Raw genomic sequence first — 26,846 nt, 5'->3', positions numbered from 1 at the left:
AATTCATTCTGAATTCCTCCAGGAATTCATTCTGAATTCCTCCAGGAATTCATTCTGAATTCCTCCAGGAATTCATTCTGAATTCCTCCAGGAATTCATTCTGAATTCCTCCAGGAATTCATTCTGAATTCCCCCAGGAATTCATTCTGAATTCCCCCAGGAATTCATTCTGAATTCCCCCAGGAATTCATTCTGAATTCCCCCAGGAATTCATTCTGAATTCCCCCAGGAATTCATTCTGACAAACCTTAAAATAGGTAAACAATCAATTCCGTACAGCAGATATTGCACATTTTCATCACAGACAAACAAACACAACACTCGTGAAATTTTCATCGCTCTCTGATTTACTGGTCAGATTGAATAATCGTTAGTTGGCCAATCGATCACTCGTGACGAGCGGATCAGATATGCTCGAGTTTGACGTTTGCTCACTATCGCCATCTAGTTCGTGATTTGCCCAACTTAGTGAATACAAAAGATGTCGTAAGTGTTCATACGACGATGAGTTTGATTGTTTGTTTGAATTTTTTGAGTTTTTTTTAGTTTGATTCTGTTTGTCTATGCTTTCATGCTCTGTCACGAGAGTGTTTATATTTTTGATCGAGGTCTAGCAATGTTAATAAATATCATCGATTTCGTATAGCTACGTGGTCCTACATCACCTTTGCGTACAACCGGATTGGGTTGCACCTCTGAGCTTTTTTTTTAATCTTAGTTGACGAATGTAAAAACGATAAGTGTTATATCTTGCTCTCGGTATAAAAATCAATTCCGCGCAAGTCAAAAATCTAGAAAAGATACATATTTTATTTATCTGCAGACGCATTCAACCCTTTCAAATCTTTCAGTTGAAGGTGGCAATACAACTTCTAAAAAATTTATAAAATCAAATTCATTCGACTGCAAAACTTTTTGGTTTCAAAACTATGAATATTCGATGACAGAACCGGTAAGTATTTTAAAGCACGTCACACCATACGAAAATTGACGCACTCAGCCAACTGGAAAATTGATTACCCGTTTTCCTATCGCACTCATCTACTACTGATGGTCGTATTTCGAAGCACCACAAATGAATATCTATCATCAGTGGCTGTGTAGTCTGAAAAAAAGCTGATGGTAACTCGCTTTCCATGCCACACCCATTTTCCCTCGAGGAACAACAACTAGCCCATCTGCGTGTGAAAAAATCGGTATGCGGTACTAGTGCTCGATGATGGCAACTGGAAAAAAAACCTACGGAAGAGATAATCCGATGGGCGCTGATGTAATCACGTTCACAGAGGCAAAAACGATCCCCGAGCTGCAGGGCGGGGGCCTATGCGTGCGACCCATCAACAACAACGTTCTTCGCAAGACATTTCATTTGAATAGAAATCAGGGCACTCGTCCTACCTCACGGACCACAATGGTGTGGTTTCCCCAGCCGGCGTTGAACATGGCGAAAAAATCTGGCACCGTTTGGCCGGACAGATACACTCCGGCTGCCATGAAGAGCAACACTTTGAACGGTGATATGAACAGATAGGTGCAGTAACGAGATTCCGTCAGCTTCTCCCGGATGGTGGCCAACGTGGCCAATGGTCCTGCAAAATTGAAACGACTTGTGATTAGAATTTCGATTTGCGATTCTGGTTGTATCTTGGAACAAAAGCGACTTACGGAAATAGCTTTTAAGTGAAAGGTAATTTTCCCACCAGTGAAACGAAATTAGGAATACAGCCACCGGAATGAACCACAGCTCAAATGAATTATTCAGCATTGGCCAAACTACGAATCCCGTCAACTGAGCGCTGATTGCCAACACGTCAATTGTGTACTTGAATGGCAACTTCGATTCCGCAGAAGACCGTGAAAAAAGTCCAAGAATTGCCGGCACTAAACAGATACAGTTGGTTAGCATCACTGCCTTCACCGAGTCCAGATTGGGAAAGATGAGGAACGCCAACATGGCCAGACCGGTCACGTGGAAACCTTCCATGAGGGCAACTGCGGTCAACTGACCGAATGATGGCCGAGGAATGTTCTTGAAGAAGCAGATGCGGGCAGAACGAATCAATGTGCCAACCTCTGGAATGGTGAACGAGATGATGATGGCCCACATCCACCCGATCCGTTGCTCTGTTGGAATAATAGCCTCGAACTGTTTGTCTGGTTCTGTGGATGAAGATTAATGAGATTCCAAAGTTAATATGGTCATTACCCTTGTGGAAAGGCAATAAACGTACGCCGGACGTCACAGTATCTGTTTTTCACTCCCTCTTTTATGTTCGCCGCCATCAACAGGAAGGACATTTTGGAGAAGCAAGCAGCGGCCAAGGTCACCAGGAAGACGAAGATGTACGTAAACACTTTGAGGCATTTGATGAACACACTCAGATACTCCTGACTGGCAGCTGAACCGGACGTCTGCTGCACCGGTGGATCTTGGAATGAGTCCCATAGTTTGTTGTCCTGCTGAACTCTGGGGGAGGGGTAACGGAACGGAAGCGGTTTGCATTAATCAAAATATCAAACAGAATTTAATTACAGCTTATGGGGTACGATAAATTTATTCGCATTCTGGCTTAGCAGACGAGCAGGAAGTACTGTTAGCTGATTGCTGCTGCTCCAGTTAGCAGGGCCGATGATAAACGGGCTTGTCGAAAAGGTCAGCTGATAAATATGGGAAATTATAATCCTCCTCGGCAGAGAAACACGTGTACACACTTGTACAGACGCACAGCCACATTTGCATCTAAAGCATAGCATCTTAGGTCAGACAAATGGTCAAGATCGGAAACCATGATGTATGGATGGCACGAGTTCGCACCACTGCTTTGGGATTGTTTCGCATCCGGAATACGGCACCCTTTCTGTTGAGAGTAAGTACTTTCGAGACAGTACAGTGGTAGACATATGAATAGTAGCATCCCAATTTGTATCCACAAGGACAGAATAGTTTCACAACCAGAAATAACGATTTGTACAATCAATCAAGCTAAGCTAAACTCATCACGGATTTGTGCAAGAATTGATCATACTTTTTTCATATGGCGCTTAAAACACTTATTGTATGTTTTATTATTGGGTAACTTAGAATATGCACTGTGCTAGAAATACACTGCCTGCTTATTATATTGGCTGAGCCAAATTACTACGGGATACAAACGTCAAGCCTCAAGCCTTCCCTAAAAATAATAAACATTGCCATGTTGAAAGACAAATGCATATCACTGTACGTATAAATCCATTATGAAGTTCTGCATAACCGACAGTTAGTGATGCCTAACTATAGTCAGACGCATACCATTCTGACTAGAGAAGTTGGTAAATGCAGCCGCAGAATTTATGAGCCAATTGATTTATCAGAACCGGACTTTAGGATATTGCTCGTCATTATGCGTAGTTTCTTAAGTGAGAACCGTGAGAACGATTCACGGTGTACATTTAGACGAATTTATTATTAATTTTTGAAGGTGATCGCGGAATAGTATTGAAATGGTTTTTGCAGAACTAAATAATGATACCTTAATCCATTTCCCAGTAGTTGAAATAAAACGTTATCAATGGCTTTTCCGGTACGAAAGTGTGCTTTTTGAAATCCGATTCATAATACTGGTTTGTACAGTTTGTGCTCGAGTGATAAAAAGGCCTACTATTTTACATCATTTTATAGAGTGCTATAATGACCAATATGCAACTAAAATTGGTTGTATAATGTTCAGTATATCACTCATTTGAGTGTTATGATGGAAGTTAAATACTACCAGTGACATGACCACAATTTGTTGGTTTTTGTTGATTGAAGCTCAATTAACGAAGTATGAGTAATCCCTTCACGACCCAAACTGTTGTTACCGAAGCTTTGATGTGCCGATTGGGCCGCCTTGTGTCCCTCACAACATCAAAACTACTGCACCAACCCTGTCGAAATTTGGATTCTATGACTTATACTTTAGCTATCGCCCTACTTGAATCGTTCGAGACTGCAGACCTTGTGCTACTCAGCAACGGTTCGCCCATCTTTTGACGTAGGATTACGATTGTGTTTTTAATATTGGGGTACACATTGCGATTGCGAAAATCGAAGACCGTCACGAAAATATGATAGACTTTGAACGTTAATATTTCAGCCGTTTCTAGACGGGTTTTAATTTTTTTTGGGCCATTCGATCAAGGAAGAGTCAACGCTTCTTTGTATAGTTCTGAAAATGCTGATTCTCAACTATTTGTTATAGATAATTGGTAAAAAGTTGCGAAACAGGTAAACCAACCGATTCCTTACATGCATCGCAAGCACAGACATCAGAATCAGGCAACTTGCGGGTTTAGATCTAATCCTCAGTTCAAACGAGATTCGACACAGAGTGAACACAGCAGCACGAAGGCGTTGGTAGTATAGTAGGCGAATGTTGGTAAGCCCGTCGACCCCGACTTTTACATGTCATGTTAGCTTTTATTTGCTTTGCTATTCTGAATCACATAACACCTACGATGAACTGTCAAAAGTAAAGAAAATTAACAAAACAAGTGCAAACACCGCCGCCGCATTGCCGAGTATAATATTTCATTGTTAAATTTTAAGCTTTTATGTTAAAAATGCCTCCAGAAAATCAATTTTTTCATACACACAATCTTTTGTGTACTCTTTGCTGTCGGAAAGGTGCATATGATAAAAAAATTATCATGTTGCTTTTAGAAAATAAATTGGGCTTAGGGGTGTTACCGAACGGTAACTTTTTTAGTAATGGTGTGGGGTCGTAGGGTTGAATTTTGATCAAATATTAATCAACGGGCAATTCAAAATTCGCTCGTTTTGCTGCGGTGACGATGGTTACCAAAAGCAACGATAACGGGTGATGAGGCAGAACAAATGCGAAATTGGATGTAGCGAGAGTGAGTACCGAGTGGGGGATGGGAGATTTTGCTCTGTGGAAAAGGTGGAGACGAAAAAAAGAGATGAGGGATGGATTGGACGTGTGACCGAACGATGATACGGTCGTGATTTTCGACAGATCACTCGTTGAGAAAAAAAAGTGTTTTTTCGAGGTAATTCGTTCGAGTGGACTGCCACCGAGACCGCAAGGTGGAAATCGTTGTCAAGGCGACAGGGAGAAGGATTTTGAGGCCGTCCAAGTCATAGGGGAAGAGAAGACCACCAGCTGTCATCGAGAGAAAAGGTAGAAGCATTGAAATTTCACACGGTGTGGTATAGGAAATGAAGTATATTTTTGTTATAAAACAAAAATTAAGGACATTTCTCAAAAAAATCTTGGTTTACGGGGTTAGAATTCTAAAAGCACACAAAATAGACATGATATCTCGATTTTTATATTTTTTTCGAATAAGCAGTTAATGCTTAAGATTGTTGAATTTCTAACCCCACTAACTAAAAATTGTTTGACAAAAAAAATTCTAAAACGTTCTAGAGACATTTCAATTCTCATTTTCTATATCATGCCATGTCAAATTTCCATGGTTCTACTTTTTCTCTAAACTTTTCCAGGTGGCAGCACTGATGAAGGAACCTTTCCCATGGGACGCCATGGCTGCCAACGATCCACCATCCAAGCCATTTTCTTGCTGTCACCAACTACGCCGCGTTGCGCTACGGCAGTCTTTCCACGCCGAAACCGTCCGCCAACCGTGGGACTTTCATCGACATCAAGCCAGTTCCAGACCTCTCACTGTTTGCTTCCCTGAAGCCACTTCATGCCGCCAGAAACTTTCGACTGGCCAACACTACACGCTTGCTAAGCTCCGCTTATATTGAAGCCATCCGCCGCCAACGCCATCATCGTGCCGCCCTTGACAGGCCATCAGTCGGCCGCCTAGCAGCACAATCCAGTCCGATTTGGTTGCAGCAACTCTTATGTGACTGAATTCGATTGCATATGGGTCACAGAAACCTTTGTGCAACATGTGTGCTGTTCGGGCCGTCATCAAGCTAACGCCATCTTTGATTGAAGCCGCCGTTGGCGTTCCTCGACAGGCCGTGATCCAGCCGCCATTCATCCATCGCAAAGCCCACTTCACTCCGCATCACCGTCGCCGCTTCTACGTTCCTCGCCATTATCGGCTTTCGAGAAGCCACTACCCGACCCTCACTCATCTGGTCGCCCGCCGCTGCCATCTCTCCACTGATATCTCGCCAAAGCAGTGTTGCGAAGCTCACCGTCACCCGTATAGCCACCGAATAAAAAGCTTAAAAGGTAAATCAACTTATTTTTTATTAGGACCACCCCACCGAAAACTCTCCCTTTCAAACAACGCCCTGGGACCCGGGAGAAAAGAGGTCTTGTGTGCCCACCCCGGAAGCTGCCGTTGGCTCTAGACCAGCAGCTTGGGGCTTAGGCACATCTTCTTCTGGGACGTAGCAGGACTCCCGGGGTCAAATATAGTTTCAGGGGTGTTCGCACACAAATCTGTTGCGAAAAGTATCGACGGGCCATCTACATTTGAAGAGCGACCAACCAACAGCATGCACACATACTATGATGTAGGCAGACTTTTCTTCTGGGAACTGATACAAGCAAGATGGAGACACCCGCTATTTAAGACGAGCAGCCATGGGAGCTGGGACTCACAATATCAGCGACACCGTCACATCACCGCCATCATCATCGAACCGAAATAGAAAAGTGGTGAACGACTAGTAGAATTTAATTTGAATTATTATAAGTTTCAATTGTGCTAGTTTTCAATAAAGTTTGTACTCTAAGTGTTCAATTTAAGAAAATTAAAGTATATGTTGATTGTGTGTAAATATCTGTTGAATGACTGTCATCGGATTTGAACTAGAAGAAGAAATTGGAGTGGATAACATTACGTGCTGTGTCCCTGTTTATCTGGCGGTCAATCTCACGACGAGTGCAATTAACAGTCCTTATAAGGCAATCCATAAGACAGCTGCGATCAGCTGACGATTTTTGTTTACCTTGATTTTTTGACAGATTCTGACCGGACTGACAGAACAATCCGAAGGAAATTGTTAAGCGCGGTTTACACCAGAAGTGAATTCCATTCAACTGCATACACACTTTGTTTTGATTTCGATTGTCAGTCCCATCGCTGAATGTCCTCATGGATAGCCTAATCGAGCTATCGAACAAGGGGTAAGCTCGTCACTTATTGAGGACGGTAAGCTGGGTATCTGTTTTGCCTAACCAGAAACCTAACCTGGAAAGCCACTCCACTAATCAATTGTCTAGACGTTGAACTAAGTAAATGGTTCATGTACAGTTCTAACTCCTAACCCCTGATTAATTCACCTAGTGGCAATATTGCCTTTCTCGATAAAGGTAATAAAAACATGTAAGTCTAAAATAGTCGGGGTTCAGTCAAACCGTACCAAGCGGCCCCGAACAGCACAGGTCAGGAAAATCTATTTGCAGCAACTTGATTGTTACTAAATCTGGTCACATATGAGTTGCAGTAACCTATGTGGAATATGTGTGTTGCTAGGGGCTTTTGACTGACTGGGGTATTTTGTTTGTTTTGTAAAAGAAAAACGGACGTCGGACGTAAGGGTATCCACTAGAGTGGGGCGTCATGGTCATTTTTTCAAATCAATGGTTTTTCGAAGCCATTCCTTAGTCCTGAGGTCCTGAGCAGCTGTGCAGAATTTGGGACCGATTGGTTGCTTCCTCGCTTTCCGCATCGCGTTTGAAGTTTGTATGGAAATTAGTATGGGAGAACGTATATTTTTGCATTTCTACTATTAGAGGCTTCAGTTCATCGTAAACCAAGTGGCACATTGCGTTAAAGTATAATCCAAAGGATGCCGAAAAACTTTGCTGAAGAAGGCACGTTGCTGGAACGTCCACGAAATAAGTTACAACGCTTAGAACATTGAGTGTTCAAACCATATGAAAAAAATCGTTTATTCTGCCACCACTGCCTGGAAGAGGCATCTTCCAGAATAGATGCTAACGTATTGAGTCACGTGATTGATGATAAATTGAAGCCGCTACGAGCAAAAATGTAAAAAAGTACGTTTTCCCATACTAATCTCCATGTAAATTTGAAACGCGATGCGGCATGCGAGGTTGCAACCAATCGAGCCCATATTTTGCACAGTTGATTGGGGTCCCAAAACGATTCAGAAAAACCTTGATCTCACTTGATTGGACGAAGTTTGCGTTTTTCCATATAACTGCGCCCCACTCTAGTATCCACAGTTATGAGGTTGAGGGATATCCGATACGATTTTTGATCAAAGTTTGGGAAGAAAAATGAGATTTTTTAACAACAGAACAATGCATTTCATTATCCAACGCTTGTCAGTTGAAGGAGTTGCTGAACAGTAGCATAGCATAGTTACGGTGTACTTCGTAGATAGGACACTAGTGATACTCATGTTTTTCTTTTGAAATCCTTATTCAGATTGCTATCAGAAATCAAGGTGGTTGTGCTCCTTGATTTCAATCTAGGATAAAAATCCCAAAAGCATGAGGATTACTACTCCTGGCCACGCCCATCTTTACCGTAACTAGGGAGGGGAAGAAAGTGTTGATGTAGTACTTACTCAATGAGAGGCCCCCGACTCAGCGACACCCTCATAAGTACCACGGAGTTGGATACTGGGGAAGGTATTCGTGTGACAATGTGACCATGGTAGATCTTACACCGTAACACACCACGGAAATGTGTGTACCCAGCGTTACGGGGGGAGTTGAAGGAGTTGCTGAACAGTACCACCAGAAGCTAGACGAGCAGATAGGAGATGCTTCCAGATCTGGCGATGTCAACAGATTGTGGGAAAATATCCACGAAGCTGTGACTACAACAGCGCAGGAAGTGTTAGGCACTGCACAGCGCCCTTGCAGCACACATGTTCCACCTAGGTTACTGCAACACATATGTGACCAGATTTAGTCACAATCAAGTTGCTGCTACTATTTTTGCCTGAGTTGTGCTGCTCGGGCGACGAAAACGAAATGGTTGGTTTGATGGAGAGTGACGGACGAGAAAAATGTAGCTAAGATTCGACTGCAAATTGGATCTAGTCAATAATGGGGTTCAAACAGGCTTCTGAGGTCAGTGTCGAGGAGGCACGATCATTCGCCGAACAGAACGGATTGATATTCGTCGAAACTTCGGCGCGGACCGGTGTGAACGTCCGGGAAGCGTTCAGTTTAGTCACCAAGGAAGTCTACAACCGGATCCAGTCTGGGGAGTACAAGGTCGAAGATGGGTGGGACGGCATCAAGAAGGGGTCCAGGGAGGCCCAGCAATCTAGACTTTAATCTGGTGGTAGCGGAACCGTCCCGGAGTTCTTGTTGCTAGGTCTCCCGTAATATCCCATTTACTGTACGGTAGTTGCTAGATGGTGTAGATTAGTTTTCACATTGTTTCGTGTTTATCTAGGGTTTTAACGACGACCAATTTGTGCAGAATATGATCTAAAACCGATCATTTTTTTTTTAAAGAAAGACAACCGCAACCGAATTAAATTGGTTCAACGGGCAAGATTGCTGCACTTAGAACACAATTGTGTTAGAATAATTTGGAATGAACTGATCTGATCGATGCAAAGAAGCGGAACACACGAAACTAGGAATTCAAAATTACTCTTGAATAATTTTAAATACAAAAACAAAGACTCGGTGGCATGTTTTCCAAAGATTAACTTTCAGTTTGTATAACATTACGTAAAATAAAAAGTTTATATTACTTGTCGATCCATTGGTGCTTTTGCTCAATGCGAATTTGTTTAATCTAAAAAGTAGATATCTCATTATCTTCTGTTTTATTGTGTTGAACATAGAATGAAATATTTGCTAAGAAAAGCTAGTTGATTCTTTCTGTTTAGGATGTTTTATTTTACCCATTAAAATGTCAGTTTTTATTAATAAAATAACAAAATATGATTACGAGAACACATTTTCATATGTATATAGTATAATAATAATTAATTTAGTAATGTAATCGAAAAACAGAAAATGTTTACTTCAAGATTGAAAAATACTGGATAAATTTAAATAAATTGTGTAATACTCGGAGGGAAACTAGAAAATGGTGTGTGGTGCAGACGCAGGTATCATGAGCTGTATCAAGTATACAAAGAAGAAAATATTGTGAATCATATTAAATACGGCAGACTTCAGCGGGCTGGTCACTTAGTGCGAATGTCGGAAGAAAGAATAGCGAAACCAATATTCAACAGAGAACCAGATAGAGGCCGGCGAACAAACTGGCTGCACGCGCTGGAATCCGACCTGGGGACCCTAAACGTTCGTGGAAAGTGGAGGAACACCCAAGCAACCAAAAGTTCGTCATTGCATAATAAAATCCCTTTTGGAGTTGCTATGAGTTCATATAAAGTTCCGAGAGCACTTTCTAGCTGATTAAGAGGCTAAATAAGGCCGGATTCCAAAAGTTCCAATGTGAACTTTAAGCAACTTCAAGTTCTAAAGAAGTTCTAAAGGTGCTTTCTAACAACTACAAAGTAGAATAAAAGCTTCCTAATAGCGTCATAAAAACTTCGAAAAATTGTTTCTTCATAATATATTTATTTAACGCAGTCATAAAAAAATAAGGATGAACTGGGATTCGAACACGCATACTTTGCATTACAGCCACAATTGCTGACCACTACACTATCGAGGTGTTGTGATGTGTAGATGCAAAGACTACAATTCAAATTTCATCATGTTGGCATAGAAGATTACTTGCACTTAATCAGTAAGTGACATTACTCACTCATTCGAATATGTCGCCTGGCGCATCGGATTATGCAGGGACTGAGACATCGAGTTCAAAACCACCATCAGGAGGAGAGGAGCAAGAAAGAGACAAACAAATAAATAAATAAAAATTGACTTTGACAATTCCCCTTCCAACACTCAGAAAAAAAATATAATTTTAACCACCTGGAAAATAATTTTTCACAAGTTCTTTTAGAAGTTGCTTAGAAGGCTCTACAACTTCGTTAGGGAACTTTCAGGTTTGTTCAACGACTTAAAATTCTGGCTGCTTAGAAAGCTATATAGCCACTTCAGTCAAGCTGATTAATCGAAAAACGTACTTTTAAAGGAACTTTTGGTTACTTGGGCATCGCCCAAGACCGAGGATTATGGAGCTCTACTATACGCCAGGCATAGGTGTATCAACGCTGTAGCCAACCAGGTAACCAGGTAGGTAGGATGCAATAGATCCATACTTTCTTACAGATTGCTTTTCTCACTTCTTTCTTCTTCCTTCCTCTCTTCTTTTTTCTCTTTTCCTTCCAACCTTCCAACTCACATATCATTTATCACTCTTCACTTCTCACTTCGTACTTCTCCCTTCTCACTTCTTATTATCACTTTTCAATTTATTTCCACTCTGATTTCTTTCATTTCACTTTTCACTTTTTACTTTTCACTTCTCACTGCTGACTTCTCACTATTAACTCCTCACTTGTCATTAGACCTTATGACCTTTCGGCCTAATGGCCATTCTATTACTTTCGACTGTGATTTAATGCTTTAGAGATGGCTTTTCAGTCTTGACAAAATTAAAACAATGTTACTTGAGGGGGTCAAACGCAACGGAGTGTAAGTAGCAAAAAGTTAGTTTTGAGGAAAATGGGTGCAAAGTTTTTCAACAATTTTTTCGTTGGTAGCTAAAAAAAATACCATTTTTCTATAAATTTTATCATTTTTTATAAACATCGTACAAACTATATCAACATATTGCCGCAATGCTCGAGAACCAACTCATTTTTTGCTGTACTCAACTCAGTTTGGACCAAGATGTCACTTACACCCATGTGTTTCTAACCCCCTCATTTGGGAAGTTTCGGTCCGTTTGGGACCTTCCTCAGGAACCTGATTACCTATCCCTGAGGAAGGTCTCAAATGGACCCAAACGTCGGACAAGACTAAATAACAGTGTTTTGATTTTGTCAAGACTGAAAAGCCATCTCTAAAGTAATGGCCATTCGGCCCAATGACACAGCATCGGTCCCATCTTCTTGGAAAAACATGTTTCCGAAACAATGACAAGAATTTTGATGCCAGGGTCTCTTCTAAATGAGTTTGTGGCCACTTTAGGCTCCATGGGAACCTGTTCCAGGATGCCCGTTTCGGTTGTCATCTATCCTACGGTCTCACCTGCTCAACTACATGGAAAACATGATACCGAAACAATTCCAAGAATTTTGATACCCATATTGCCAGGGTTTCTTCTAAATGAGTTTGTAGTCACTGTAGGGCCCACGGATGTCCATTCCGAGGTCCTGATACGTTGTGAAGTCATAATCCTCGCATTTTCTACGCAACTGGTAGCTCAGGACCCTGGTACCCTGGTACCCTGTCGGTACGTTACGAGGTAATTAAGAAGCCCCTACCCAAGCCCCCCCCCTTACTGGATTTTTATTTGAAGACGTCGCGGAATTTCAGTTTCCTGCGATGTTCAGAACCCTAAACAAGTTTCACTTGAAAACGAAAAAGTTACCAGGGTACCCTGTCGGTAGCATAAGGGTTAATGTTTCTTCTATATGATTCAAATTTGGATGTTCTATTCTTAATACTGATAAAATCCAGAAATATTTATCGCAAACATCGTATTGTATGATTTTCAATAGCTAAAGTTTTGTCGACACTTTTTTTTCGGTGAAAATCTTTTATTCAAGTATCGACCTCTCAATCAATTGCGGAAGCCGAGATTCGGTAGGGCATAGTTTGCTTTAATTCCACTTCCTACGTTTTACCTACGCAAAGATCTCTACCACTTGACTCACGATGGTTCTTTGATTGTGTAATGTATGCAAATAATTCGTGGTCCTGCGTTCTCCACCCAAAGGTCTCGGTATTTAATGTGAAACTATGAGGAGTGATTGCATATCCAAACCATCCTGCTGAATACTTCACCCTCCGGATCGAAAGGAACAAACGATAAGGTGCACGTAATTGATTGAATAATCCGGCCAAGAGCAGATAGGCTACTATTGAAACGGGTTGCAGCAAACCTGAATATGTACGACGACGATGGCCGGTCTCGTGCTTTGATCAGTGTGAATAATGAAGAGCAAAATCAACAGTTTGATGGAAACAGGCCGCCTCTTGCGGAAATGCTGATTCGTTCTTCCGTGACGCTACGATCCAAACGGGACCTGGCTAGCTTTCATAATCCACATTTATTAATAGGCGTTCTATACTTGGGATTGCTTGATTTGATGTCATGTATGGAATGCATAATTCGATGCTTCATCCGATGACTTAGTTGGCAAGACTAATTGGAATCCCGGATACGGGATTCACCAACCCCGACAGAGACACGGGTGACAGTTCACAGATGAATCGAATTAGTGGTTGATTGAGAAGCGTATCGATTGAATGTCCAAAGGGACCGGAGTTGGTGCTCCGATTACAGCGTTAAGTAATTATCGGCCAGTCAGGCCTGAGTTGAGTAAATTGGGATACGGTGGACAGATGTGCACGCAATAATATAATAAAATGTGATGACAGTGAATCAGTGTTTCTGCTTTGTCGATATGTGACAAGCTTGTTTTACCTCAAAATGGAATTCAGATAACAGCACTTCAAAAGAAGAAATGCTGTTTATTTGTTTTGAATCACATCGATTGATAATCGTCTGGCCATAATGGTCTTCTGACAACCTTCACAGGTTAAAGAACTGCCATTCAGCATGAACTGAAGGAAAATAACGAGCTATGTTGGGACCAAAAAAACAGAAGATAATTGAAAGCGAGATTTTTCGCCAAGCATGATTGAATTTTCATAAATCTGAATAAATATCCCCCTGTTGGTGTGCGAAGCTTTGAGCCAAAACCAAATGTTGGCTATGAGTGCATATCAGAAAGCGGTAGCCACAACGAACGCGGATGGATGTCAACGGAAGGAAGAATGGTAAATATGGAAAAGTAATACAGAGGCGTACTTTTGCAGTAAGTAGGGACTGTCAATGACGTGATAAAAGGTGAAAGGTTCTTCAAAAAACCATGAAAACCGCAGAAAAGGGTATAACATCTGCAAAAAAAACCGATTGTTCTAAGGGAAGATCCATTAATTACGTAACGCAAAATTTGGGCATTTTTAACCATCCTTCCCCCCTATGTCGCACTTTTTGTATGAAACATCCGAAAAATGTGTATGGATCGCCACACCACCCTCCCCCTCTAACCGTTACATGATTTGTGGACGCTCCATAATCAGCTTGATTCGGCTTGATTTAGCTGATATGGTAAGTTGGGTAAGTGAAAACACACAAATATTCCAACGATCTTTCCATTGTCATTACTGGGACATTGCCGCCTCTAGTCTAGTCTAGTCTAGTCTAGTCTACACATACACAGCCACCCCACTGGGACATTGCCGCCACGCAGCTTAATGTTTATTAAGCACTTCCACAGTTTTTAACAGCGAGGTTTCTAAGCCAAGTTACCATTTATGCATTCGTATATCATGAGGCTAACACGATCATACTTTTATGCCCAGGGAAGTCGAGACAATTTTCAAACCGAAAATTGCCTAGACCGGCACCGGAAATCGAACCCAGCCACCCTCAGCATGGTCTTACTTTGTAGCCACGCATCTTACCGCATGGCTAAGGAGGGCCGCTTCCAATGATAAAGCATAGAATTAATTCATTTCACTTCACAATCACACATGGCCATTAAAATCAATGCTTTGAATGGTTGAAACATGAAATAATTAACCATTGCAAAAAACAACAACAAATTAAGTTTGTTTTAAAATCACGTTCAACTAGTGCATTGATTATTTTACCAGTACCAGGCGGGTTTTATGGGCGAACGCCCCACCACGGACCAGGTGTTCGACATTCACCAAGTTCTGCAGAAATGCCGCGAACATCATCTATTCATCGACTTCAAAGCTGCATATAATACAACCGATCGGGACCAGCTATGGCAGCTAATGCACGAACACGGATTTCCGGATAAACTGACACGGTTGATCAAAGCGACGATGGATTGTGAAACTAGCTAGCTCACGGGAGGGTATTCTACCGGGTCGATACGCTACTTCAATCACCCCAATACTCAAGCTGAGGATGATTCTGTTCTTTGCAGGAGTATAAAAACAGAGCCGTCATAAAAAGCGCTAATGCGGTAGGATGGACAAAGCTATTACTCGAAGGGGGGGGATCTATTCACAGTGATCCAAGAAAGACGAGGCTTGGTGGTCCCTTTGTGGACCCGGGAAAACGACACAAGAGAAAATGGTGAAAGACCTTAAAATCAAGGGTTACTCTTTCTTAAAGATGGCTACACCTGGCTCATACATTTTACAATTTATTTTGTGACGTCACATTCGGGGGTACTTGCATGCTTGTTGGATTCGGTGTTTTCTGGTGATGTGACCGATCAGCGTTGATCTGGCCGGCTTGATGCTCTTTGCGGAGCCGCTTCAGTCCGGAAATCATTCCAGGGACGGAACGAGTGTTGCCCTGCGAGATTGATGACGTGGCTTTTCCGTATCGGTGTTGGAAGATGGCGGCCACACTTCGGCCAGCGATGACGCTGCTTTATCCAAGCCAACGGGCACTCGCCAAATCTTCCCGGAAATCACCACTGTGGCACTGCACTCTCGAGACCTTGGAAAAAAGGTACAAAAGAAAAAGGTCCCTTTGGCATGGACCTTTTTCTCGGTGACTTTTAATTTGTTTGTTACTGTCGTTTTTCTGTTCTTGTGTTGTTTTACAGGATTTAAACGTACTAATAGCTTTTATTCTACACAAAACCGTACTACTTTACCATTACAACAACTATTTTTAACGACTAACAGATCCTTCTATTTTTTACACACGCGCGCACTACTACTTCTTTCAAGGATCACTGGTTTTAAGAGAGGGAACCCTTCTTTTCCGCTTCTTATATAGCACATTTTACATAAATTATGATTTATGCTTTTTAGGTTTGCCCATCCTGTTACATTGAGCTCCCTCTATGGGCAAGCTCAGCTGAAACAGGGCTGTGTATCTTTTGCCCGAACTCAAACTGCTCGAACGTCTATCGCATCTGGTCACACTTGGTATGACGTGAAAGTGGAACACGCACTCACTCGTGAGATAAATCTTCGACCAGTGAGTGTGACAGTTCCGAGGTGTAATCTTTGGAAAGGTCGTAATGGGAGGGATTGGTGACGGAAATTCACTTGTGGTGGAGCCAACAAGTCCATATTGGAACCGAACGGTTACAATTGAGTGATGTGCGTAGTTCGAGTTTCAGGGGCTTTAACTCGCCATCTGCAGATTGACAATCCTACGCCTTTGCTCGCAAGGCTACTGGAGACCCCATCCGTAAGTAGAGTGAGTAATAAAAATTATGAAAAGACCGAAAGTGATACGTTTGCTCTTTGATCAACCCCAGCACACACTTTGTCTTAACCGACCCTGGGAAAAGAGGCGGGTTTAGCCCACCTTAAACGACTTCCGTTATAGGTTAATAGGATAGGTTAAAGCCCTTATGTACTCCTCTTTAGCCCTTTAGTCCATCTGTCGCCATCAGGGTTTTGGCTATTCGTTTCAATGAGACTAAAGCAAGCGTTTTTCGGGCCAAGGGAGAATCTTTTTTCGTTGTTTAAGTTGAGGATCATCTTTCACCCATAAATCTTTTCTCTAGAATTAGCCCTGGGAGATAAATGAAAATCTTGCCTGTTAGATGAAAATCCTTTTTCGTTTCATCTCTTTTATCTCTCATTCACTTTTCGCGAGAATTATCGAAGAACAATTACAAAAATGTATGGCCACGCCGGGATTCGAACCCAGAATAGAAATAATAATAGCCGTATGGATGCGCTCACACTAGCCACACCACCACGCTATCTGTATGAAAGCATTAAGTTATTTGTTCCACATAAGCCACTACAATTTACATTAATGATGCCACGAAAAGACTCGAATATTAAAGAAAAAGAGCAAATCAACGATTGACGGCAATCGAAGTGAGCGAAAAATGTTTATCACTCTCCAGGCTGTTTTTCTTTCCCGAAAAGCGATTTTTACCCGAAAATTTTCGTGAGGGAGCATCCTGTGCTCCTGAGATTAAGTGAGCATTACGAACCCTGGTCGCCACAAGTCCTGAATCAACCCAGAATACTTCTACTCTTCCGTTTGCGTCCACTTTGTATAAAGGTGCTGTATAGATAGTTCTAAAAAAATATTCTACGTAGACCTTTACTGCCGTGAATCGCATATTTGTCCCATATGAATAGGAAATCCAGCAAAGATGGGACAGATATGCGATTTACGGCAGTTTAGTAAACCCCCACCTCCGTCCCTTTTCGTAGACTAACGTAGACTTTTTTAAAACACCCTCTCCCCTAAAGAGTCTACGTGGCTTATGGACAGCCCTCAATGGAAATTAAGAATCTTTTTTGGATGGAAGCGTTTTCCTGGAATAACTCAATGATGGATGCGGTCCTTTTCTTGGAATTAGTTTGGCCGTTTCGTTTGTCCGTCATTCCGAAAAATGTCTATCGTCAGTCTTAATCTTTCAGAACATATCCTCGATCGACTCAAACTATGTAAAAAACAGTTCAAAATTATGCCAAATGTACGTTCTCCCTTCTTCCTTCTTTCTTCTTCCTTCTTCCTTGTTTCTTCTTTCTTCTTCCTTCTTCCTTCTTCCTTCTCCCTTTTTCTTTCTTCTTTCTTCTGTTTTCTTCCATCTTTCCCCCGTCTTCCTTATTTCTTTTTTCTTCTTCCTTCTTCCTTTTTCTTTTTTCTTCCTTCTTCTTTCTTCCTTGTTCCTTCTTCCTTCTTCCTTCTTTTTTATTCCTTATTCTTTGTTTCTTCTTTCTTATTCCTTATTCCTTCTTCCTTCTTCCTTTCTCGTATACTAAGTATAAGTAAAGCCTATATGATCGCTCCAGAAACAAACTTTTTATAGAAGGCCCGGAGACCCATAGTGTTATATACCGATCGACTCAGTTCGACGAATTGAGGTGATGTCTGTGTGTTTGTGTGTGTGTGTGCCCCCAGAGAAAAAATGTGGCAAAAGTGTCACTCATTTTTCAGGCACTTATCCTTAACCTTTACTTGCAACAAGTTGCATTCGACGCAGAATCTTGTCTCATTGTTTCCTATTGAAAATTGGCCAGATCGGACTATGGGCTCGGAAGTTATGATCAAAATACTATTTTTATAACACACGAGAAAGGCTCCATCACCGCTAGGTGGATTAATCTGGGTTTTTTCTTCTTCCGTTCTACTTCTTCCTCACTTCGCGCTAGTCAATTCTCACTCCCCAGTCCTCATTCGGCCTAATGGCCATTCGGCCTTATGGCCTTCGGCCTAATGACCTTCGGCCTAATTACCCAGTATCAATGGTCATTTAGCATAATGAGCTTTTGCATAATATGTTCAATTATTTATAATGATTGTAGTTTGAACACTGTAGGCGATCGAGATGCTTTGATTTTGTTTTGTTTTGAATTAAAGACCGGATTCTATCAAATCACTATTCGAAGGAACATTGGTAGACTTCAGCAAATTTTGTCGCAGTAAGATCGTCGTTGATTAAGACAAACTACAAAAGACGGAAACTCGAGTAGCAAAAATGTAAGTTCTCAAGAGCAAAAACTATTTTTACACGAAAAGGCAAAAAAAGCATTTTCCGGCTTATGACGTTCCCGTTTTTTTTTATTCGAAAAATGCATTTGCACAAGGAAGAATATGTTCGGTTCCAATTCTCAATGCATGCCTTATTCAGTTCAAGAAAAGGGAAGATATAATTCCTTCTTTCAAAGAAGGCGAAGGCAAGCAAATTTGTTCTATTGAAGCATTTGCTCGGTTTATGGTGAGAGAAGATATGATCCCTTCTTTCAGAGGATGGCAGAAGGTCCAGCAGAAAGCAAAAGACGATATGGTTCCTTCTTTCAATTCAATATGAGGGAAGAATGAGATTCCTTCATTCTTTGGATGCATTCGCCCGGCAAATGGTAAAAGACGACATAGCTTCCTTATTCACTTGTCATAAGACGAGTTTATACAATCCCATTGAATTCCACCACTTAATTGTATCTTGACAGATACGTATTTCGATCTCAACAGTAAGGCCGTCTTCAGTGTCTCGTACTTGACTCGTCCTTATTCTATTCAGCCGTTTTCACGGTTTTGCAAAGGGATATATGATCCCTTCTTTCAGAGAATGCATTTGCCCGGTAGAAAGCAAAAGGGGATATCATTCCTTCTTTTAATTCAAGCATTTGCTCGGTTCAATGCAAGGGGAGATATGATCCCTTCTTTGAAAGGATGTATTTGCTAGATTTAAGGCAAGCTAACATTTTATTTAGGGCAAGCTGAAATATTAAATAATATAAATTAGAATCCGTTCCCCAATAAAAGGAAGAAATGGGCAAGTTCTCGGGAAGGCCGTACATGAAAAACAAAATAATCCACCAATCTTCTTATATATAAAAATGAAATGGTCTGTGTTCGTATCCGCATAACTCGAAAACGGCTGGATGGATTTTTTTCATTCCTTCAGCAGAAACATTCGTCATAGTTTCCGACGGGTTTATATGATATTTCCTAATGCGAAAATTACGAGTAAAGTTGAGCAAATCATGAAAAACTAAAATTGTGATTCCTGTGCGAACTTTGCATGGGCAGTTCGGAACGCACATTCTCGCCTACTATGCAGGACAACGTCTGCCGGGTCGACTAGTGTTAAATAGTAGGCGTTCTATACTTGGGATCGCTTGATTTGATGCCATGTATGGAATGCATAATCCGGTGACTTAGTAGGCAAGACTAATTGGAGTCCCGGATACGGGATTTACCAACTCCGACAGAGACACGGGTGACAGTTCACAGATGAATCGAATTGAATGTCCAAAGGGACCGGAGTTGGTGCTCCGATTACAGCGTTAAGTAATTATCGGCCAGTCAGGCCTGAGTTGAGTAAATTGGGATACGGTGGACAGATGTGCACGCAATAATATAATAAAATGTGATGACAGTGAATCAGTGTTTTTGCTTTGTCGATCTGTGTCAAGCTTGTTTTACCTCAAAATGGAATTGAGATAACAGCACTTCAAAAGAAGAAATGCTGTTTATTTGTTTTGAATCACATCGATTGATTATGGTCTGGCCATAATGGTCTTCTGAAATTCTTCACAGGTTAAAGAACTGCCATTCAGCATAAACTGAAGGAAAATAACGAGCTATGTTGGGATCAAAAAAACAGAAGATAATTGAAAGCGAGATTTTTCGCCAAGCATGATTGAATTTTCATAAATCTGAATAAATATCCCCTTGTTGGCATGCGAAGCTTTGAGCCAAAACCAAATGTTGGCTATGACTGCATATCAGACAGCGGTAGCCACAACGAACGCGGATGGATGTCAACGGAAGGAAGATTGGTAAATATGGGAAAGTTACACAGCGGCGTTCTTTTGCAGTAAGCAGGGACTGTCAATGACGTGATCAAAGGTGAAAGGTTCTCCAAAAAAACACGAAAACCGCAGAAAGGGGTATAACATCTGCAAAAAAACCGATAGTTCTAGACCAGTGGTCTCCAGCATGTTCACTATCGAGGGCCGCATTGCAATTTCGAACTGGTGAAGCGGGCCGCAGTATATTCACAATATTTGTTTTTTTTTTCAATTTCATTTTAGTGCAACATGATTTTTATAAATAAAATAAAAATTTTAACAAAATATTTTATTCCCGTAAGGAGGGACATTCAATTTTACAGGATTTATCGCCGTAGCTGACTGACCGTTTCTGCTCTTTAAGACTTTATATACGAGAGAATTCTTTTGCAACACAATCTTTTCGGTTCAGTTAGCAGCTATTTGTTTCCAAATGATTATATGACCTAATGTATTTATTTTTAAGGATATATTGTTCACCATAAGTTGTCGGGCAAATGACAACGACCTAAATAAAAAATGTCTCTAAAAAAATCGAAATTTTCTATTAAAAATAAGATAATTGCCTATGAAGAAATCAGGGTATGAGCAATAAATAAATATTCACTTTTCACAAATAATTGATAATTTTCCACAAAACGAAAATAAATTAGCACTTTTAAAAACAAAAATTGCAATTATGCAAGCAGAATTTTCCATAAAAAAATCTAAATATTCCACGGAAAAAAATACAAAATTTCCATGAATTAATAGATTTGAATAATCACAAAATTTTACACAAAATAAATATTTTGGCTATTTTCTATTTTAATTAAAGAAGATTCTTTATGGAAATTTTATTTCGCTGCCAATAACGACAGCATGTTTTAAAAGAGTTTTTGAAGCCAGATAATCATGTCAGCAGTGTTGAATAGAAATCGAATAAATCTGCATTCCGAGCCTTGCTTTCGTGCAAATTGATTCATCAATTCATGAAACCTTTTCTTCAACAATATCGGAGATTGAAATTTCCGTAGCTTCAAGTACGTTGGTGTGTAAAGTGATAGTCAGCGTGTTTTCTGGAGTTAATAATCCAGCAATTTTCCAGTTGGATTTTGCTGAACCCCAACTTATTTTTAAGAGTAAAGCATTCTTCTTACGGAGCAGTGTAAGACAACATTATTCTTACATGAAGTTCAACACTAAGCTCGTTGGAATGCGCGAAGAAAAAACACACATTTGCTATTTTTATAGCCCGGGACAATAATAATGAAGCGTATTTGCTGTCGGGCTTGGCCTACATAATATTAATGTAGTGATCAATTTAATTAATCATGATAATAACACGATTCATGCTTCATTTATCAACAACGGTGCAATCTTGACAGAATACCCTAATGCAACGAAACAAATTGCTCAATGAGAAGCTTCTTTGGTCATATAACGCCTAACAATGGGCCACATGTAGTGTATTCTCTGAAATCCTTCGCGGGCCGCAGAAAAAAGCTAGGAGGGCCGCATGCGGCCCGCGGGCCGCACTTTGGGGATCACTGTTCTAAAGGAAGATCCATTTTTGCATTCGTATATCATGAGGCTAACACGATGATACCAACAATCAATATGAAACTGGTGATTTTTCGTGGTTCCAGTTTCGCATGCTATGAACGGTCTTCGGTACCCAGGACATGGAAGCGTCGCTTCAGTACGTAATCTATTAATGCCCCCTTCAGATTTTTTTAGTACTGCTGTCAAGCAGACCCACACGACGGAAAAAGTTTGACAAACTCTTGATTATTGAAGAAAAAGATTGATCGTGTGAGTACGAACCCAAAATATTGAAGTAAATATTGAGGGAAATCAGAAAAGTTTGATATTCTTTTCAATATTTCCCCTCATCTCCCCCCGCAGTTTTCCCACAGGAGTCGATGACGGTTGAGTGTGTGCGTGTTTTGTGCGTTATACCGCTATTTGATTCGTATTAGTTTAAGAAAAAAATGAGTTATTCTTCAGCTACGGCCATGCCGGCTAATCAGTGAAAATATTGAAGAAAAGTTTGATGAAAAGTTTGACGAAAAAAGTATTGTCAATATATGCCTCGTGTGGGGTCTGCTTCATAGCAACATTTTCGTTGATTGTCTTTCCAAACTAAAACAAACTACAAAATTAATAGCAGGTGGAGGCATATACCGATGCAGAAGCGGTGTGTAGTGGGCAGTCTCCCGGGCTCTCTGAGAAATTTCCCGTCGTATAAACGATTACGGTTGACAATTCCGAAGATCCGATTCACACACCGGAATTCATAGATCTTTGAGCTACTTACATCAGCATGGATAATCAGAGTACAACGTTTTTGCACGAATCGCCGGCGATACGGGTTTGCCTAACGATTAACATTATATTAGCATTAAACTAGTCTCATTCCAGGGAGAATCTTGTGTAGTTGGAATCGAGAATGACACACGAGTTTTTCCAAGCTGCAAAACCCTAGACAACCAACAAAGTCCGCTCAAAATATGCCAACCTTTTTTGCGGGATAAAGCGTCTTTACCAGCTGTAGATTCCGAACAAGAAAAGGTTTCTGAAGTCTGTAAGCAGTTTATTAAGCGTTTCAAAACTAGAATGATACAAAGGGTATGAGACAGTGTACCTAGATTATATTAGTGGAAATTACATTTCAGTGACCTTTATACATAGTTCTATGGTTCCAGAATCAACTTTGAATATGCTTAGTAAGGAACTGTGGACGTGACATAAATGTAATAATTGATTCTACATCTAAAGATTTGCACCTCGCTTAGCTAATAATTCACTACCTTTCAGATTACAATTTCAGATTCACAGTTGCAATAATTTTCCAATAATAACATAAATGTTCTAGTAATTACGACTTTCTCGCGTTATTTCATAATGTGCTTCGTCACGACGATGACATTCAAGATGTAGACCGTAGACAATGTAGACCTGCAGCGATCATTTTAACATTACATACTACTAGCCCAGTTGCATTCTCTTGTGGCAACACCGGCATTGAAAAACTTCCCATTCTCTTAGGTTGGAGTAGCCGTCACTCAACAGAATAAACTCTTCTGGTCTGCTCCGTGATAGACTTTTCCGCAAGATATTCCAACACAAATTGAGGTATTTCGAATTGCTTTGAAGGCACATAAAACGTCAATCGATCGCGCAGCCAATCGCTCAGAACTATTTGGCAACATTTGTACAACAGTTTCACTCTTCTTCAGCGGGAACTCCATCCCGAGAGCCCATGCGTTTTAAAAAGCTACATCGAAATTAAAGATAAGAAAATAAAGAAAATATGCTTGTGCAACTACTCCTTCATCAAAAAACCTTCGACATACTTCGACCACGGGATTGGGAGCTTCTAACACATGTACTGCAACACATCCGTCGAATCAGAAACTTTATGTATATGTAATGCAATTCTAAAGAAAACACTACTGAATCATCGAAGAATTTTTTTTTCTTAAGTTCGAAGGGAAATTCCATTGAATTTGCCTGGAGACAAAAAATACTAATTTCTATGTAACGATAGTTTCTTCCCGAAATCCCGAAACAAATATAGTTATACAAACGAAAAATCTGTCCTCGCTGTTCTTCTATCCTTCTTCTTCTTCTTATTAGCATTACATCCCCACACTGGGACAGAGCCACCTCGCAGCTTAGTGTTCATTAAGCACTTCCACAGTTATTAACTGTGAGGTTTCTAAGCCAGGTTACCATTTTTGCATTCGTATATCATGAGGCTAACACGATGATACTTTTATGCCCAGGGAAGTCGAGACAATTTCCAATCCGAAAATTGCCTAGACCGGCACCGGGAATCGAACCCAGCCACCCTCAGCATGGTCTTGCTTTGTAGCCGCGCGTCTCACCGCACGGCTAAGGAGGGATGTTCTTCTATCCACCCACATTGAATTCTTGTGAATTTCCATGACAAATTCTTCCGAAATTCAAAACAAAAATTCGTGATATTTCAAAGAAAATTTTGTGGAAAATCAAAGGAGTTTTTTTACATGTTCGGAAGATTATTTTTTTTTTTTGGAGATGTTAGGAATCGACCTCCGAAATGTATCTTCATTCTTTTGATACTTCAATTCACTGCCATTGGAATTTTAATAAATTTCATTGATGTTCCAGAGATGAGCCAGCCGAGTGCTGCAAGTCTCTAATATAGATTTATAATTAAAAATTCCCTTGGGAATTCCTACAAAATTTTCTTGAAAATTTGGTACCTATTTTGGTGCGAACTCGTGAGATTTTTTTTTTGAGAGATGAAAAACGTTTCACTAGCAAATTCAAATGAATATTCTGTGGAAATGCAAACACGTGTTTCTTTAAATTTAAAAAAAAAATATTCGGTTAAATTATAAAACAAAATTTGTGAAGCTTCAAATAAATTTAGATAAATTTTCCGTGGAACTGTAGAGAAAAAGTTCAGTAAACAAGAGAAGCATTTCCCAAAGGTATATCCAAAGAAAATTTAGAAAAAGATTTTCGAGAAATTTATATGACTTTCCTTATCATATTTTTAAGATATGACTGCCGCCACCACCTCTCAAACAATTGTTAATGGAAACATTCGCACCGAAATGCAGTGTATACAATTTTAACTATTCATACTCATGGGTGCATTAAGACCATTCATCCCTATACCAACTATATTTGCATTACTCCCAGGTTTTTGCCTTTCTCGTACAACGAAGTTGTACCGAAAGGCTATCATTTCACTCCGATAACGAACTTTTTATAGAAGCCTCTGAGACCCATAGTGTTATATACCAATCGACTCAGCTTGACGAACTGAGCACATGTATGTCTGTCCGTGTGTATAAACGTATATTTATTGTTGCTACATCAACAGACTAATTTGTCCCAATGATGGTGTGATAAAAAAAAATATTTGGGCGAATATAAAACAAAACTAAAAGTAAAACATTTTACAAAAACATATCAGTCTTTACGTAGTCTACTGTTCTGAAAAGATGTCAGCAATCAGAAGAGCTCGAGTTGTCTCCCTACGGTGTCGAAGCGGTTCCAAATTTATCAACTGACATCGCGATTCATAGCTTGGAAGGCGTTGTGGATCCCTCCATGGAAGTTTACGTAGTGCGAAACGTAAAAATCGGCGTTGCACCGATTCGATTCTGTCGGAATCGTTGTTATAGTTTGGGTTCCAAGCTGCGGAGCCGTATTCCAATATAGAACGTACCAGCGAGGAGTACAAGGACTTCAGACAATAAATATCGGAAAAGTCCTTTGTAGTGCGAAAGATAAATCCTAACGCTCTGGAAGCCTTGTCCACTACATATGAGATGTGCAGCTTGTACGTGAGTTGGGAGTCGAGGATAACTCGAGGATAAATGTATGTATGTGTGTGCACAAAAGCTTAAAAAACATTAGACAACTTTTCGCGTAGTAATCCTTAACCGATTTTCTCGCAATAAATTTTACTCGACATGGGGAAAAGTCTTTTTGATCACTTTTGAATTTGAAAACGATCGGTCATTGCGTTTAAAAGTAATGTAGAAAATGGTACATCGAACCATGTAAGCCCATATAATGTTGGTGTCTTAACTAAATGCGAGAAAGGCACCACCAATGCTAGGTGGATTAATCTGTTTTTTTTTACACGGTTTGGTTTTAGTCGTTTAAGACCTTTAGCGTCAATGAACCAATAAGTTAACCCCACAAAAAAATTCACAAAAAAATCATAGAAAATTCAGGGGGTATTTTAAAAGCTGTGAAAGTTCAAGTTAACCGAGAAATTAATGAATTCTAATCGCGTAAAAAAACTGGGTGTATTATGGCCTTTGAGAATCGTGAAGTTTGATACCCATATTGGTATAATTGAAAAATATTTTACAATGGCCTTATGTTCAGAACCGGTTCCACGGATTTCATAGAAATGTCCATATCTCAGGTGTTTGTCGACCGATCTGTTACATCAATATTATCAATTCAATACAAAACCGAATTAGCCGCCAGCGAATAGCTAAAATTAGTGAAAAACAAAAAAAAATGTTTTCGATTTAAAATCAGTACTTATTTGACTGTTTTCAATAATTTAACTATTTGTACTTAAAATTGATTGTATTTACAGTCAAATGGAATCATAAAGATGATCTAAATACTGCTTTTTGTTGTTGAAACAATTCGATGAAGGTTAGAAGGTGCAACATTTGATGGTGCTCTACAGACAACATGGGCGGGAGAGGGTTAACTATTTTCCAACTAGAATGAGGATTAGGCCTAGCTTAAGAGCTGCTAAATACTCGAGTAGAGTTTAAGGTGGTTTAAGTGTGCAAATGCGTGGCTCTGTGGGATTCCCAGGTCGAAGCTGTGATTTATTGTCTAACATCGAAGATAACTGCCACGTGATTTTAAACAATAGGCCATTATTGTTATAAGTTGATCTTGATCGTTATGCTACTAGATCTCCCTGTGTCGGTGAATTCCAAATCCTTCCGATTAAACCAAATCTCGATCTTGGATAAACCAGATAACATCATGTCT

At 40.3% G+C, this 26,846-nt stretch overlaps 1 protein-coding gene across 1 annotated transcript in view; it reads right to left on the bottom strand.

The window, feature by feature from the left end:
• LOC134227659 (chitin synthase chs-2-like) overlaps nt 1-26,846 on the bottom strand; it is an 85,361-nt gene that overhangs the window by 45,195 nt on the left and 13,320 nt on the right. The window contains exons 2-4 of the mRNA XM_062709311.1: nt 2,232-2,467; nt 1,666-2,160; nt 1,399-1,589 (exon numbers count right to left, since the gene is read on the bottom strand). Of these exons, the coding sequence (XP_062565295.1) occupies nt 1,399-1,589; nt 1,666-2,160; nt 2,232-2,467 (922 nt within the window). The remainder of the gene's footprint in view (nt 1-1,398; nt 1,590-1,665; nt 2,161-2,231; nt 2,468-26,846) is intronic.

This window comes from Armigeres subalbatus, chromosome 3, assembly GCF_024139115.2.
Source record: "Armigeres subalbatus isolate Guangzhou_Male chromosome 3, GZ_Asu_2, whole genome shotgun sequence".
NCBI classification, from domain to species: Eukaryota; Metazoa; Arthropoda; class Insecta; order Diptera; family Culicidae; genus Armigeres; species Armigeres subalbatus.
This window is presented reverse-complemented; position numbering and strand designations above follow the sequence as displayed.